The sequence below is a fragment of the Odocoileus virginianus genome, chromosome 5 (assembly GCF_023699985.2).
Source record: "Odocoileus virginianus isolate 20LAN1187 ecotype Illinois chromosome 5, Ovbor_1.2, whole genome shotgun sequence".
NCBI lineage: Eukaryota > Metazoa > Chordata > Mammalia > Artiodactyla > Cervidae > Odocoileus > Odocoileus virginianus.
This window is the reverse complement of record NC_069678.1, coordinates 90,477,466-90,494,057: the sequence shown is the minus strand read 5'-3', so window position 1 is coordinate 90,494,057 and position 16,592 is coordinate 90,477,466. Positions and strand designations below refer to the sequence as shown.

Here is a 16,592-nt window from a genome sequence, read left to right as displayed (position 1 = left end):
TGATTTTCTAATTTTATCATTTTCTCTGTTTGTCTGTTTCTCTAGTTCTCTGAGGAGAGGGATTCATAGCTGTCATTTTCATCATCATATCCCTAGAACCTAGCATAGTAGTTACCATGAAGCGATTTCCTAATGAGTGGGTGCTGAATGAATGAGTGAGTACTTTTAGGCCAAGGGATATTTTTGAAGGATTTCAAGTGCAGGTATAATGTGGAATGATTAATGGTTTCAAAAGATAATTCTGATGTCTTTATGACGGGGGCAACTTGAAGAAAGCTTTCATTTGGACCCTATATTAGTTAGGACTTGATTGGATGTAATCCAGCTCAAATCAGTTTGAACAAAAAGGGAAATTTATCCTGGATCATGGAACTCAGGGAATGATTTGAAGATCCAGCCACATGAAATAAAAGCAAAGCTGTTGGTGCCACTAATATTTTTAGTTTTTGCTTCACTCTGTGTTTTCACCAGTTCTAGTTTGTTTGCTCATGGACCAATTAAATATGGTTTGAAGGCAGAATTTGTAAGAATATGGTTGCCTGCTAGATATCCTGTGGATTGAGTTAGTGCACTGTCAATAGGAAGGGATGTGAAGTGTTGGAATGGTCCCAATGAAGGAGATGGATTTGAAAGAGATATTAATACAGTTAACAGAATTTGTCCAAGAGGAAGGAGAATTGGAGTGACTCTGTTTTTTTATCTTGATCAGCCTGCTGATTTGGCAGTGCTATTAATTAAGTGACAGAAATAAAGTACAAGAAAGTATGCTTGGAGCATGATGAATTTTATTTCAGAGGTGTTAAGTTGAAGGTTCTTAAGGGTCCTATAGAAGCTAGTTGAATATAGACATCTGAAGTTTGGAGGAAAGTTCTAAGCTAAAATATTTGGGAAGTCATCAGCAAAAGTCAAGGCTATGATGGTAAATAAAATGGTCTGAGTATATAAAATGAGATGAGAATTGGAATATTGAGCACATAAAATAGGAAGAGGAGAATGGAATAAATTAATATAATAGTAAGGAAAGTAGGATATAGTGCATATCAAAGAAACCAAACTATTTTATCTGGGAGGGATATGACACATAAAGATTGAAAAAATAATTGAATTTGGCCATGAGGAAATCATTGATGATCTTAATGAGAGAGGTTCCAGTGTGAAATTGGGAACCAGACTGCAATAAGGGCAAAGGATTAATGACTAGGAGATGAAGTAGAAACAAACCAGTGTAAACTTTTCCCCTAGAAGTTTGTGAAAGAAAGATGAATTAGGGCAGGAAAAAGAAATACAGGACTAAGTATTCTTGTTTGTTTTATTTTGAAATGGGAGAGACTTGAGCATGTAGTTCAAATAGTAAACAGTTTTTAATATTTACTCTGGCTTGGATAAATTTTATTTTTATGTTTTAATATTCACCACTGTAAAGAGTAACTGCTGTAAGTGTTTATTAAGGGTTAGTGTAGAGAGATTGGGAACCTGAGGTCAGAGAACTGGGCTCTAATCTCAGCTCCCCAGAGTAGTCTCTATGACAACTATGATTATCACTTTCATAGTCCCTTCTCTGTGTCAGTCTCTGTGTTAGCAGGTCCTTTATACATACTGTCATTAAACCTCACCACAGATTAGTCTCCAAGGTGAGTATTAGACAGTTCTATAGATAAGGAAGCCTTAGAGTTTATTCTCAGGATCACATAGATTTTCAGTAATTATGCTATGGTTCCAACACACATGTCTCATTCTGAAGTTGGTACTCTTTCTTTCTATATTGCATTGACTTTCTTTCTAACTTAAAATAGTTTCTCAAGTTTTATGTCCCTGTTTCCTTATCTGTCAGATAGGGATATCTTATCTGTCACACCTATTGAATGCTGCAGTATTATTATCTATATTTTGTTTGAAAAGAAAAAAATAAATATCATTTGTTAAATGCCAGACAGACCTTATAAATATGGTCATCTTTAGCACTATCATTTGTCTAAACAGTATTTTACTTTTTAAGGTGGTGGTATCATGGATACAGAAATGTCTGAAGATATAGACCACAACTTAACTCCTACCCTTGACAGCATGTCTTATGGAATGCCGAATCAAACAGGATCTGAAAATTCATTGCTGGATGAAGATGATTATTTTTTGAACTCTGGGGATCTTGCAGGAATTCCAGTCGTTGGTAGTGACAATGAGGATGAACAGGATTTTAGTTCAAAGGACAATCTTATTTCTTCAATTCATACTGATGATAGCTTGGAAGTAGAGAGAAGAGTCACACAGCATGAATCAGACAATGAAAATGAAATACAGATTCAAAATAAATTAAAAAAAGACTTTCCTAAACAATTTGATCAGGTTTCTGTCTTTAAATCAATACGGAAAGATTTTAGTCTAGTAAGAGAAAACAGCAAAGAAACATTTTCTGGAAAGGAGAAAAATAGAGACCTAACTTATGAACGTGAAAAACGGTTGGATAAACCCCATAAAGAGTTGGATTCAAGGTTGAAAAGCAGTTTTTTTGATAAAGCAGGTAATAATTGTTGGAATAGAGCCATAAAACACAATAAATAACAACATACTGATAATAATACAGCTTTTATTACTTCTGATACTAAGCAAAGTGTGAACAGTTAAATTCATTGTAAGCTTGTCATTTTTCTTTTATCCTTGTTCTTTGCAGAGTGACTGAATTTCTCCCAGTAACTATTGGTAATGGTATAAATGGTTGAAAAATAGCTCTAAACCTCATTTCTCCCTCCCCTGGTTGCAATGTTTTGATGAGAAGGCAAGATACTCGAATCACCTGTTCATTTTCTTTGGTTGAACATTGGAACCTGAAGTTGGATTTAACTTCTTTGTGCTGTAAGCACTAATTCAAACTGCTGTCCCACCAGTTAGTCCAATTTAGGGAGGGTTTTTCTTTTTGATAACATTTCTCTTTTATGTTTTAAAAGTTTCTTGAGACTCCTCTTGAGCCTCTTTGCCAAGCATACCCTATACTTATCTTCAGTTCCATTCTTGAATATATACATTTTCTTATTTCTATGCCTTTCTTTTCTCTTGCTGTTCCATTTGCCTGCATGTCATTTTCTTTCTTGTATATATGCCTGTAAAAGTGCTTCTTACCCGACACTACCTAACTCATAAACCTCTTCTACCCTGTGGTCATCCCTAATCTCTCTGCGTCAAGAATGTTTGTTTCCTCATCTGTATTTCCATAGCATTTTTTAAATGCCTCATTTATTTATAATAATTATCACACAGTATCATAGCTGTTTGTTTGGCCTTTACTTGCTAGTGTGACAGTTTATTGAGGGCCGGACTATATCTTACTCATTTTTGTGTTCTTGGGGCCTAACCTGGTGTAGTGAAAATAGTAAAATTTCAATAAATATTCAATAGGTGTGAAAGAAAGCGAGGTTGAATATACTAGTCCTTGTATTACAATTTCTTCTGACAGTGCTAGGAAAGCTGTGATAGATCAAATCAGTATCATTATAAAGAACAATTAGTTTAAGTATCCATTATGTACAAGGGTGTACAAGGGTATACTGTGTTTTTCAGTATATATTATTTAATGTATTTTCAGTATGCCTAGAAGGATAAATTATATGGGTACTTATCTTCAGGGAACATAATATCTAATAGCAAAAGGGACAAGTAAAGTAGTTGAAGTGTTAATGACCAGTTGAATAGCATAAAATTTAATTTATAATTGAAGACAATGGTAGAAGAGTTTTTAATAAAGCAGTACAATAATATTTCTTTGAAATAACTGAAACTGTTTTAGGTATTCTTAGAAGAGAAATGATTTTTAACTTAGTGGACAAGGGAAGGTTTTCTAGAAGGGAGGTGATTTTTGAACTGAGCTGAATATGAAAGACTGTAAAGATTAGGATAGTGGGGACTTGGAATGATATAAGCAGAGATGGGGAAGAGCAAACTTAAGTAATTTTTAGAACATAGTGAATAAAGTAACCACTTAATTTAGGTTTGAGCATGGAAATAGTGTGAGGTGAGGCTAAAAGTTAGGTGGGGCCAGATTGTTTATTTTGAGTGAAACTACCTTGTGGGTATTTTTTGGTACCCTTTTCACTCTAATGAGCATCTTTTTTGGAAAGAGAGGTGATTATCAAGTAATAGCTTTTTAGGTCACTCTTTCTAAGATTTGTTATTCATATACATATGTTTGTTTTGTTTTGTTTTTTTCTTTCAATAGCTAATCAAGTTGAAGAAACATTACATACCCATTTACCACAAACCCCAGAAACAAACTTTAGGGTAAGTTTTCAGTGTGTATGTAGATTGCTGTAACTGTGGCAAGTGTCAAAGTTTTCTTTATGTGATTTTCTAAACTGTAACTATATGTATTAGGTAGAGCACTGGTTTTTTAAATTTCCTTTGTTATTTGGATAAGGACATCTTTGGAGATGTACTAAGAAGTCTTTGCTCTTAGATTCTTTATTTGTATTTGATATTTGGACATTTATCACATTTACTTGTAAGCATAGGGACTCTAATGAACATCCATAGAGTTCTTCATTTCCATTGAGCTTTTCTCTGGGTGTTAAACCTGAAGAGGAATAATTTAAAAATCTGAATATTTATTAATCCTTTATATTGTGTTTTAGGATTCCAGCTATCCATTTGCCAATAAAGAATCCATTGGTTCGGAACTGGGAAATTCCTTTGCATCAAATATTAGAATTAAAGAAGAACCTTTGGATGATGAGTATGACAAAGCAATGGCACCACAGCAGGGACTACTAGACAAAATTAAAGATGAACCTGACAATGCTCAAGTAAACATTTCACCTTTTCCCCCCTTCTTTTTTGTTCCACACATGCATTATTCATTCAAGAAAGGAAGTTCTTGATTAAGAAGTGTTTTGTTGATGGGGTGAGAAGAGACTCTTAATGAAGGTTGAGGAAATTTAATTATCTTCAAGAATAATACTAAGGAATCAACCAGAGTTACAGGAAACTTTTTCCAAGTAGTAATTAAGGCTTCTAATTCACTTTGTTCCTTAATAATGCTGTTCTGTGATTTTTTACAGACTATTAGTGAAGGATTAGGGAAAGTGAATCTTCAAGTATTTGAGATTTAAACAGCAGACATGGCTGAAGTTTATGGAGGTTTATGAGTTTATGGTGTGATTGTTTATATAAGGTAGTAATAAGCCTTTTACAGTTACTGCTAATAAAGTATGTAAAGATTTAAGTGTTTTTCAGGAGGGATTAATGGACAGGTTATCTTTGGAAGAGTTAATTGATTGAAAAACCAGTTCTTTAGATCAGTGGGTTGAAGATAAAGGAGGTTTTGATGGGTGATACAGGGTTCCAATTTTGAGGTATGTGAGTAAAAAGGGTAGGGATAGAGCTCTGTTATTTCAAGGTTGCTCTGGAGATGAAAGTTGGAGAGATCCTGTAACTGTGAATCCTGAAGTCAGTGAAGTTATCTGTGCAGTTAATGACATAGCAGTGGTTGGAACAGAATAAAGATGGTGCAGTCATTTAAGAATGTAGAAAAGGACCAAGGGATGAATATGCAATAGCAGCAATTGTTTGAGGGTGTTCTGTATTGTATACAGATGGTATGAGTACAGAAGCTGAGAAGTAAAGATAGCATGAATTAGCTGTTTTTTTTTGAAACGACATTTGATCTGGAGAAGGTTTACCTTTCCATATCTTTCTTTTATTTTAGGGTGGTTGAGAATATGAGACTTGTATGGAAGAGATTTTTTTCACTCAGATGTCTCTAAGCAGGGTTTCTCGGCACTGTTGACAGTTTGAGCCAGATAGATCTTTGTAGTGAGGGGCAATACATCCTACGCATTATAGGATATTTAGTAGCGTCCTTGACCTCTGCCTACTAGCTGCCAGTAGTACCATGTCCTCAACATTGCCAGGTGTCCCCTGGGGGACAAAGTCCTCTGGTATTGAGAACCACTGTTTTACAGTAGGAAAAGGCAAGAGATACAAGTGATTTATGTGAGTCAGACTGATGCTTCAACCAAACAGGAATTCCATGGTGCCCAGTGGGAGGTAGCTGTATAGGGTAGTGATGATAACGCTATAGAGTTGGATGGGTATGAGTGTGGTAGCTACAAAGAAGATGGTAGAAGTTAGAATGAAAGAATGGTGATAGAAGCAGGCAAAATAGAGATATCTCAATTAGAGATAAAGAAACGTCCTGACACCTAGGGGAGATATGGCAGTGTATATTTCAGAAGACTACTGTTAACGTCTATACAGAGCAGATCTCCATCCTTTATGTGCCCCAATCTGGACATGAGAAATCCATATGGAATCGCAATGTTGTCAGGGTACCAAAGACATCAGTTCCTCCCTGTACATGACCCAGTGACACTCCTTGAGATGAAAGACAGTTATAGGAAAGACTACATACATCAGGGGAAGGGGGCATCAGGAAGGGTTATTTGTATTACTGTTTTGAAAACAATCAGATATTCCATTAACTAGAGAACAGCAATAGGATGGAACTGTCAGGACCCAGGAATACCTACATTTTTTTTTAATCACTATTCGAAGTGTAATAATGTGTTATAAAATACCAAATAGGAAGTTTCGTCATGATTTTGGGGAAGAACTTCCATAAGAGCTCACCACTTGATTGACTGGACTCAAGAACCAAGCAGGAATGTAAGTCCAAGGCATAAGGTCTAGAAGCATTCTTTATGCTGACCCCAAAATAAGGAAGTTCCAATGCATGAGTGGGTAAAGCTAGGTTTTCTCTGAGAGGTCCTCTCTGTTATCAGCTACACCAATCCTGTGAGATCAGACCTTCATAATTCTTCTAGAAATTCCTCAGGGAACTTTATGTTAAACTGTGGATACCAGAGTCTTTATTTCCCTTTCCCTTCCTTACCCTTCTCTCCCTTTCTTTCCTACCTCTTCTCCCTACTCCTGTTTCCTCTCCCCTTCTCTTGCTTCCTTCTTCTTTGTTCTGTTCTTTTAGGTATTTCTCCTCAGTGACCATTGGAAATCTATATTCATTTTTCGGTACTACCTAATGCTTTATCACTCTTCATTTCCAAAAATAGGTTGGAAAAAGGAGTTCCAATGAATTATTTTCTTAGATTCTGAAACAGTACTATTAACCTAATGCTCATAAAATATTGATAGATTTAACAGCTGTGGTCATTCTTTACTTTTGACCATCAGTTACTTGTAATAACTTTTCTCTTGACTTAATAAGATCATAGCTTTAGCTTCTGGCACCTTGTAAAAATCTCACTTGACTTTTCTCTTTGCTTAACTTGTAGCTTTGCTTTCAACTTGCTTCCTTATTCTCCTTTTTACACAATTCATTTTGGTTTTAGTTTTTTTACTTTCCCATATAACTCACTAAGATACGGAAATATGTTTATATATGTTTATCCACTTCTTCTCAATTGCTCTTGATTATTCTTCAGTTACATTTTTCTGGGTTTGCCAGTTGTTATACTCCTTCCTCTGTCACTGGTGTAACATCGTTTGTCCTCCTGGTTGCATTTCTTCATTCAAATCCTATTGCATGTTACTATATTTTCTATATAATATTTACAATTACAGATACTTTTATATGTACTACGTTGTTTCATCCTCCAGAATAAAAAGGCCAGAGTAGATGATATTAAGTCCACTTATAGATCAGGGAACCGAGGTTTGTAGAGGTTAGTAAGTTATTCAAGGCCATGTGGCCAGAAAGGAGCCCATCAGGGCCCTCATCAGGCCTTACTGTTAGTCTGCCAGACTTCGTTCCATAGATAGACGTCGTTTCTCATTTTTCCTTTGCCCCTTTTCTATAGATTCTAAAAGCTGGGAATTCAGTAAATATTACTTTAAAGCAGTGATTTGTTTTTTCTTTTTGCTCATAATAAAAGGAGAGCTAATCTATACTCTCATTGAAATAAATGGATTAGAATGGGAAAGCAAATCAGTTAATTGTGACAATAGTGAGTCATATAGTCTTGGAAAGTAGGATGCAGTAATTAAATGTTGGAGCTTGTTTTTTAGCTATGTCAAGTTAACTTGGTTATAGAATCTGGGTTTTTCATTTCTGAAACACTGTCTTGTAATACTCATATATACTTTCTGGTAAACAAAAGGAAGGTAAAGATACTGTTAAAGGATTTTTTTGGTTTTGACTTCTGTTTTTCTGCTTCTGAGAGTTTTTGGGTCATAAGATTTTCACTTCTCAAGTTATTAGTCATTGCTTTTTTATTAAATATTTGTGAAATTAGTCATTGTTGGGAGGATGCTAACATAAACATGATTCTGCCTTGAAGGCACTGTGGGGTGTACAAGCAGAGTACTTAAGGTATATATGTATTTTACTATGTTACATAAGTAATATGTTCCTGAGGCTTAAGGAATATATCAGAAGTTTTAAATAACTGTCATAGACTGAGAAAGAGCTGACTGGAGACCATTAAAGTATACCCATGAATATTGATTTTTTTTCTGGAATTTTCTGGAATTAGAAAAGATTTTTACTTGTAATATGTCTTAATATACTATATAATGTAGGAATGTTAGAATGAATCAGTATTAGAAAATCTCTTAATGTATAACTTCATCAACAGGCCAAATAAGACTAGATAGATAGATAGATGCCCAAAAAAATTTCAGTGTAATTCACTATGCATTTCTTATAATAGATACTCTCTTGATCAGGTAAGGAAATACCTACTTCTGATCAATAACAGTCATTGAATTTTAAAGTAAAATGATGGAAACCTTCTGTTAATAATTACTAAATGAACACAAATTACAGATATCAGCATTATTATTTAACTCTTGTTGGATTTTCGACCCAACACATGTTAAAGAAATTAGAAGAAATAATGGAAAAGGGGAGACAAAATTATCATCATTTGCTGGTAAGGATCTTTATTAGAAAATTAATAGAATTCATGAAAGTTTAGTTGAGTAGCTAGTTGAATTTTAGTCATGTAAAGCAGAGCAGTAATTTCTATAAATCAGTTTCCCACCTAGATAATATGGTGAAAAGATACACTATTTCCTACAGCAAAGTGACTAAAAAGTGCTGTATCATATAAAACAACTTGAATGAATGGATAGACTTTCTTAAAAAAATGTAGGATATTAGTTATTCCTAAAGTAAAATATAGTTACAATACAATTCTGATGAAATATCAATGGTTTCTTACGTTTTGAAGAATAAATAGGCATGACACACACATTATATTATATATATATGTTCTAGTAATGGCAAACTATTAAATGATTAAGCATCTTACAGTTATTTTCATTAAGATAGCATGAAATCATAAGAGTAGGCAGCCTGATAATGATACAGAATAGATTGCCACAAAAGAGGTATTTTTAGAGAAATTTGATATGTTAATTGTGAGTGAAAGGAATTTACCAGCTATTCAGAGAAAGAGAAAGAAAAATGCTCATTGTATATCAATAATAAACCCTGGATGGACTAAAACAGGAGCTGGCAAATTACCAGCAGCAGCTAAGTCCCGCCTGTCCTCTTTGTTTCTGTTTCGTTTTTGTTTTCTGTATACTGTTTTTGCAAATAAAGTTTTGCTGGTTATTGTCACAGTTGTTCATTTATATATTATCTATGGGTGATTTTGCTCTACCAGGGCAGAGTTGAGTAGTTGCGATAGCATGGCTTGAAAAGTCAAGAAATACTTTGTATCTGGCCTTTCGCAGATAAAGTGTGCTGACCTCTGGATTAAAGGACTCTATAAACAGTGAGACCATTGTCTTAGCATTTTATCATGGAAGTAGAACTTTGTAAGAAATAGAAGGAATAGCTAAAGCTAAAACCATCAATTTTTTGCCATAAGCATGGAAACTTCAGTATGTAAAATTTTAGCTGAAAGAACATATTGAGGAAATATTGATAACAGATGCTGTAGGAGGTTAATATTATTACCTTATAAATGGATATTGAAAAAATTGGAAATTAAAACAAGAATGGGAAAAGACTAAGTGACTTTTTTCACAAATTGCTAGAATAAATGTAGTTAAGTCTTTAAAAAGCAATCTGTCATTGTACACCAAGAACCTTTACTATATACTTATCTACCTAGTAATTCCACTGTTAAGGTTCTTTCCTTAGGCGATAATCCTAAATATGAATGTATGAGCATTCACAAAGATGTACATCATGGCATTAATGATTAAAGCAAATGTATGGAAACAAATGGACCAGCACTGGGTTGTGGTTATGTAATTTCAGTGCCATACAGGGCTATCATCAAATTGGAGACTGAGGCCAAGGGAAAAATTAGTAATGGTATCCTGTCTTTGCTTATTTAAATTTTCGATATTTTGTTTATCATGGAGTTTTGCATTTAAAGAAAATATGACTGAGAATTGGTTCCTTAATTTATACCTGAGGCAAAGGCCTCACCTCACCCCAGTCTCATCCTTGTGTAATCTGTTATGTCTATTAAATAATATATATCATTATTTCTCAAATTTGAGTAGTGTACAGACACCTGTTGACACAAAAAAGGGAGTATGTTGGAGTTCCCTGAGAATTCCAAGAACATGACATCTTTTGGGGTTTTGCAAGTGTCAGTGTGGTAAACAGTGAATTAAAAAGTTAAATCTATTACTTAGAGGTTTCACAATGCAATAATATAATTGTAAAAGCTACCAACAGTACTAAAAACTTGTAGTATAACTCAGTTATATGTGATTATTCATGACTGAAAATAAGCTTTATTCAATAAAAAATTACTCAAAAACTCAAACTTAAAAAAATAGTATTTAAGAATTTTCATACTGCTTAGAGTACCTTTATATAGATCTCATGGATTCTTGGAATCCCCGGTTAGAAACACTGATACTTAGCCACTAGAAGTTATTTTGGAGTAAAGTGTGGTAATATGCAAATATTCAATTGATTCAAGTGACCAAAAAAATCACTTTATAAAAATGGTATATTCAGTATAATTACAGCTGTGTAAAGAAACACATATTGGAGGGGAAAAGACTGGAAAGAAATATACCAAAAGAATAACAGTGGTTGGTTGGTTGGTTGGGGATAATGGAAATATTGTAAGAAATTTTTTCTGATTTCTACTAGTCTAAATTTTGTATAGTAAGTGTGTATTACTTTTATAAATATAAGTACTTAAAACACTGTAGTAAATTAAGAATTAAAAAATAGTTTGTGACTATCTGGTAGTTCTGTAGGCTAATTAGATAGCTACTTAGATTTTTTTACCTCATAAACTCTCAGCATGTATAAACCTGTTATACCCTCATTGTAATTATAGTTTGCTTGCTATTATTTCTTACTAATGTAGTACATTTTCTACCCCTGTTTAGCCTTAGTAAAATGTCTTGAATGTTTCAATTTCTTTAGACACATTGTATTCATTTTTTATTTACATATTTATTTATTTTTCTTTTTAAAAGGAGTATAGTCATGGCCAACAGCAAAAAACTCAAGAGGGGGAACTGAAAATTAGCGCTGTGTTTTCAGTCAGTGGCAGTCCTCTTGGTAAGAAACAGAATTGAATGAATGAATCATGTTTATTTATTCTGACCAGTGTGAGGGAGAGGAAGTCCTACTTATATTAGTAAACTAGGCAGTTCTCTCTGCCTGTTTAGAATGGCTTTAATTGTGCATTGCATAATTAGTGTTGGATTTCAAAACTAGTTCTAGAAGAGAAAGAAAGGATGCCTACTTAAAATTCATGGTAAAAAGTAAAACTTTTTTTCAATTTTTTTTTTTAAAGCTCCACAGTTGACTACTGGCTTTCAGCCTTCACTGGCGTCATCTGGCATGAATAAAATGCTTCCTTCAGTTCCAGCCACAGCTGTTCGAGTTTCCTGTTCTGGTTGTAAAAAAATCCTCCAGAAGGGGCAAACTGCTTATCAGAGGAAAGGGTCTACACAGCTATTCTGCTCTACATTGTGCCTCACTGGATATACAGTTCCACCTGCCCGCCCACCGCCTCCTCCCACTAAGAAAACTTGCTCAAGTTGCTCAAAGTATAGCAGAATTCTAAGTTATCTTCTGTTTCCTTTCTTTCAAGATGCTTTGTTCTTATTTGTGTATTGTTTCATTTTCTACGTTTCTGTGTTTTTTGAGAAATATCACACATTGTTTACTGCAAACGTGTTGCTGCTGCTTTCAGTCTTTCTGGATGCGAGGTGCTCAGCTTTCTTTTAACTTTAATTAATGAGCATTTTATATAATGACAGATACTTTTGAAACATATTTTAGCATCCCAGTTGAGATGCTTTATAAAACAAAAACTGCATAACTTAGAGTAATATATGACTGAAGTATTTTATAACTGTAGGCAATAGACGCTTAAATCCAACAAATATTTAATGCTTGTGTGTTATTTCTTGTTTACATAGTTGGGATTCATTTAATACTTTTCATATTAACTTTAATTAGATTTCAGTATATTTATCTTTACCTTCTCAGTACCTCTGAAGTATCTGAGAGGTTACATTTCAGTGTTTAACAACAAAAAATTATGACCTTAGGATCATTTGAGGAATATGAACTAATTTTTCAGGGTGGTCATTAGACACTGTTTAAATAAATCAGAAAAAGATGAATAATGCTTTTCTGAAACAATTTGGCTTCTATTATTAAGCTACTCAAACTATGATTTATTTGTATCAATACTTAGATCAATACAAGGATGTTGCCATTTTCTGTCTAGAAAGTGAAAAAGATGCACCCTCTTCTAGTTCAATTGGAAAAGGCATATAGAAAGAAACTTCTAAAAGAAATTTGAGTATGGTTATGTTCCAGAAGTTATATTTGCATTCCTTTATGTTTCAAGTTAAATTTAGTAAAAGTAGACTTTATACTGTTCGAATTATGAAATATGCTTTAAAAAATGAATACTTACAGACCAGATATCTAATTTCTGTATTTTATAAATTCATCATCTTTCTAAGGTTAATCAGCCTGAGAATTAGACTTTTTATAAGGCTTTTTTTCAGTTTTCTATTTTGCCATGAAATAATTTCATGTAATAACTTCCTCTTATGTTTCTTTAGTTCTTGAGCAATCAGCACTTTCTAAAATTTCAGCGATATTTCTCCTTTCATAATAATAGTCATAGATATTTATTGCAGTGATTTCAAAATGACCACAGGAAACTCATAGAGGTTTTAAAATGTGTGCCCTCTTTTTGTGTTTTTTAATTCTTATCCATATATGTTGTTCTTCTCATCTAAATTCACTGTATCTCTTTGGCCTCTAGTATTGACCTCCCATTATCTGGAGATGGTTATTTTTACCTGCATGTCATCCCTTAGTTTTATTTGATCTTATGTAGTTTAATTATTTTTAAGATTGCATTTTCTTCTTTTGTAATGTTTGGTCTTACCCATAAATTTCAACCTGCCATTCTTTGACTTTAAACTGTTCTCCCTCTTTGTTCACTTACTCTGTTACCTTTCTGTAAATCCTTTGCTCTTTCCTTTGCCCCTTTCTGGTCTTTTCTCAGGTGCTCCTTGCCTGCTTATCACCTCAGTTTTTCTTTTTCATTTTCTGTCTTCATTTCCCCCTTTCTCTTATTACAGAGTACCTTTTTCACTTGTTTCTCAGTCCTCAACCATTTATATTAGTCTTGTTTTTCTTTGCATTCTGTTTCATTTTGTTTTCTGAACTACTCTTTCATTTCCATTTCATCACTTTTCCTTTCTCTTTTTTTCTCTTGTTTACACAGTCATTACAACAGTTTGGAATAGTCTGGTTTATCTGATTATAAAATTATTGATATGAATTGTGTCTTGAATATAAGGAAATTAGAGTCAAAGAAATTAAATGATTTACTCAGTGTCACATTTTAATAGCTTGTTTTGGCACATTCATTTTCCCCCCTTATAGTCCATTTAGTCAAATAGGTTTAATTTGTAATTCAGCCCCTATAAGAAGGATTTTTACTTTAATTTGAATAGGTGGAGATAGAAAGATTTCCTTTCTGATAAGCTTACTGCTATTTTTATGTTGTTCAGTCTGTAAGTCATGTCCAACTCTGCGACCCCATGAACTACAACCTGCCAGGCTTCCCTGTCCTTCACTATCCCCCAGAGTTTGCTCAAATTCATGTCCATTGAGTTGATGATGCTGTCTAACCATCTCGTCTTCTGCAGCCCACTTCTCCTTTTGCCTTCAGTCTTTCCCAGCATCAGGGTCTTTTCCAGTGAGTCAGTGCTTCACATTAGGTGGCCAATAGACCGGTAGAAATAATAGCAGCAGCACTTAGGTTAAAAGAAGCTACATCACTGTTTGGAGTAACAGTTTTATTTTTGTTAGTGTTTTATTAACCAAGTCTCTTAGCGTCTTGAATTTAACCTCAAGTCTGAATATATTTTGGCTAATCATTTATTGTTTAGATTCATTAGTGATAAGGACGTAACAATTTGTTTTAAAAAACTCAATTTCAAATCCTACACTTTCTGATTTTTTTGACATTTACTATATGTTTTAATTATATAGAGAAACAAACATTACTCAAGTAAGTTGAGATTTTAATCCAACAAATAGGCAGATATGAAAAATATTTTTCACGTTCTCCCACATATCCTGTCTTCATTTTTGCCTCTGTCTTTGCTTTTGTCATCAAATCCAGCATTTAAAAGAGATAATTTGGATAAGGATACTTGTGTTAATACCCATGGAACAGTTTGCTAGATATAATGGCACTCAGAGAAGTAACTGTTTCAGGATTGTTTCTACCATTTCTGAATTTTTGCTATCTGAAATGATGTTGCTCATTCTCATTCTGACATGAGATGTAATCTGTTAACAATAAAATGTAATGCAGCTGGATGTTAAACATACTGAGAGCTGGGAGAAATAGCTGCTTTTATGCTTCTATTGCCTTGATCCATGCTGTTAACTCTTATCTCCTTAGCCTTCTAGAAATCACCTATTTAAAGGTCCAGATAAAATGTCATAATTTTCACATCTTATCTAATATTTCTGTAGTACATTTAATGTATATAAATATATTTGTCAAAATTATTATACTATTTTAAGAATACTTCTGTTACAGTGTTTAATATATCATTTGTCTTCTTGTCTCAGTATACAGGCTGCTTGAGTGCTTGTACCATTACTTGACCTAGGGTTGGGCTAGTCTCTGACCCAATATAACTGCTCATTAAATACTCTTATAAATGAAATATAATAAATTAAAACCTAATTAAAAATAGCTATAAAAGGTGAGAAAATGCAGATAATAGAGCAGTGTTAAGCTACTAAGTATTGAAGATGAGGTATGGTGTTACAAATTACAGTATATTACAATATCAGATGCTCCTTGTGATGAGTCCCACTGTATTTACTGTTTTCCTTTATTGAAGCAGGGATATTTGTTATCTTTTCTAAAAAGTACTATATTAGTGTAATCTGTTGAAAATTAAGAATGAATATAACAGTTTATTATTATGTGAGTGTATACTCATGGGACAGAGACATTATTTAAAGAATTACTAGTTTGCACTTAAGCTATCCCATAAACTTCTATGCAGTAAGACTGATTTGGGAGTGGGATAAAGGGTGGAATGGTAAGGAGTCTTAATTATCACAGTTTTAATCTTCATTGTCTTTTACTAATGCTTACAGATTGAATTACTTAGATATGAAAATGTTCAATTCAATATAATCTTGATAGAATATGCACTCTGTAGTTTGAAATGTATTCTTACTTTTAAAAGATAGTGACTTCAAATTTTTCAAATGTAATGTTATTTAAAGAGTATTTTGAATATATTGGAGACCTGAAGAAAGAAAATGAGACTCTCCTATAATTCTTCTTCCTAGAGATAGTTAAATGTTAATTATTTGATATATATCCTTTTAAACTTGAACCATAGTGTACTGATCTTCACAACAGTTCTATGAACTAAGCCATGTATTTGTTTCATTTTATACAACAGAGCTTGAAGATCAAAGAGATTTTATCAGTTTATTCAAGAAAACCCAGATTTCAGGTTTAAATTTCAGTGCCCTTTCCCTACACTTTTAATTGCCCTTGTTTCATTTGATATTTCTAGTTGACAAAAAGGAAAAAAATGAATTATGTTGTGGCTTATTTTATCTTTGTTGTCATTTTTAGAGACATTTTAAATCCAAAGGATGTGATCAGTGCCCAGTTTGAAAATACCACCACTAGTAAAGATTTTTGTAGTCAGTCGTGTTTGTCAACATATGAACTGAAAAGAAAACCTGTTGTTACCATAAATACAAATAGCATTTCAACCAAATGCAGCATGTGTCAGAAGAATGCTGTTGTAAGTTATCATTTTTACTTTACTGGGGGAAAGAGTCTGGTATTTATGCTTAAAGGAGAGCTTTTGATGATCTTTGCTTGTTGTTTCTAAGTTGTTACTTTATAATTTCTAGATTCGACATGAAGTTAATTATCAGAATGTAGTACATAAACTTTGCAGTGATGCCTGCTTCTCTAAATTTCGCTCTGCTAACAATCTCACCATGAACTGTTGTGAAAACTGTGGGGGTTACTGCTACAGTGGCTCTGGACAATGCCACATGCTTCAAATAGAGGGACAATCTAAGAAGTTTTGTAGTTCAACATGTGTCACAGCATATAAGCAGGTATGTG

General features: G+C 33.5%; 1 protein-coding gene across 7 annotated transcripts in view; it reads left to right on the top strand.

Moving 5' to 3' along the window:
- The window catches only part of ZMYM4 (zinc finger MYM-type containing 4), a 153,891-nt gene that overhangs the window by 80,234 nt on the left and 57,065 nt on the right, over positions 1-16,592 (top strand). For 4 of the 7 annotated variants that reach the window (XM_070468412.1, XM_020880190.2, XM_070468413.1 and 1 more), the window contains 7 exons: positions 1,997-2,518; positions 4,208-4,269; positions 4,620-4,790; positions 11,404-11,488; positions 11,727-11,982; positions 16,086-16,260; positions 16,373-16,585. In XM_070468412.1, coding sequence (XP_070324513.1) covers positions 1,997-2,518; positions 4,208-4,269; positions 4,620-4,790; positions 11,404-11,488; positions 11,727-11,982; positions 16,086-16,260; positions 16,373-16,585 — 1,484 coding nt within the window. Of the gene's footprint in view, positions 1-1,996; positions 2,519-2,688; positions 2,851-4,207; positions 4,270-4,619; positions 4,791-6,674; positions 8,874-11,403; positions 11,489-11,726; positions 11,983-16,085; positions 16,261-16,372; positions 16,586-16,592 lie in introns of those variants that run through there. The other 3 variants (XM_020880192.2, XM_020880193.2, XM_070468415.1) reach the window with 3 other exon arrangements.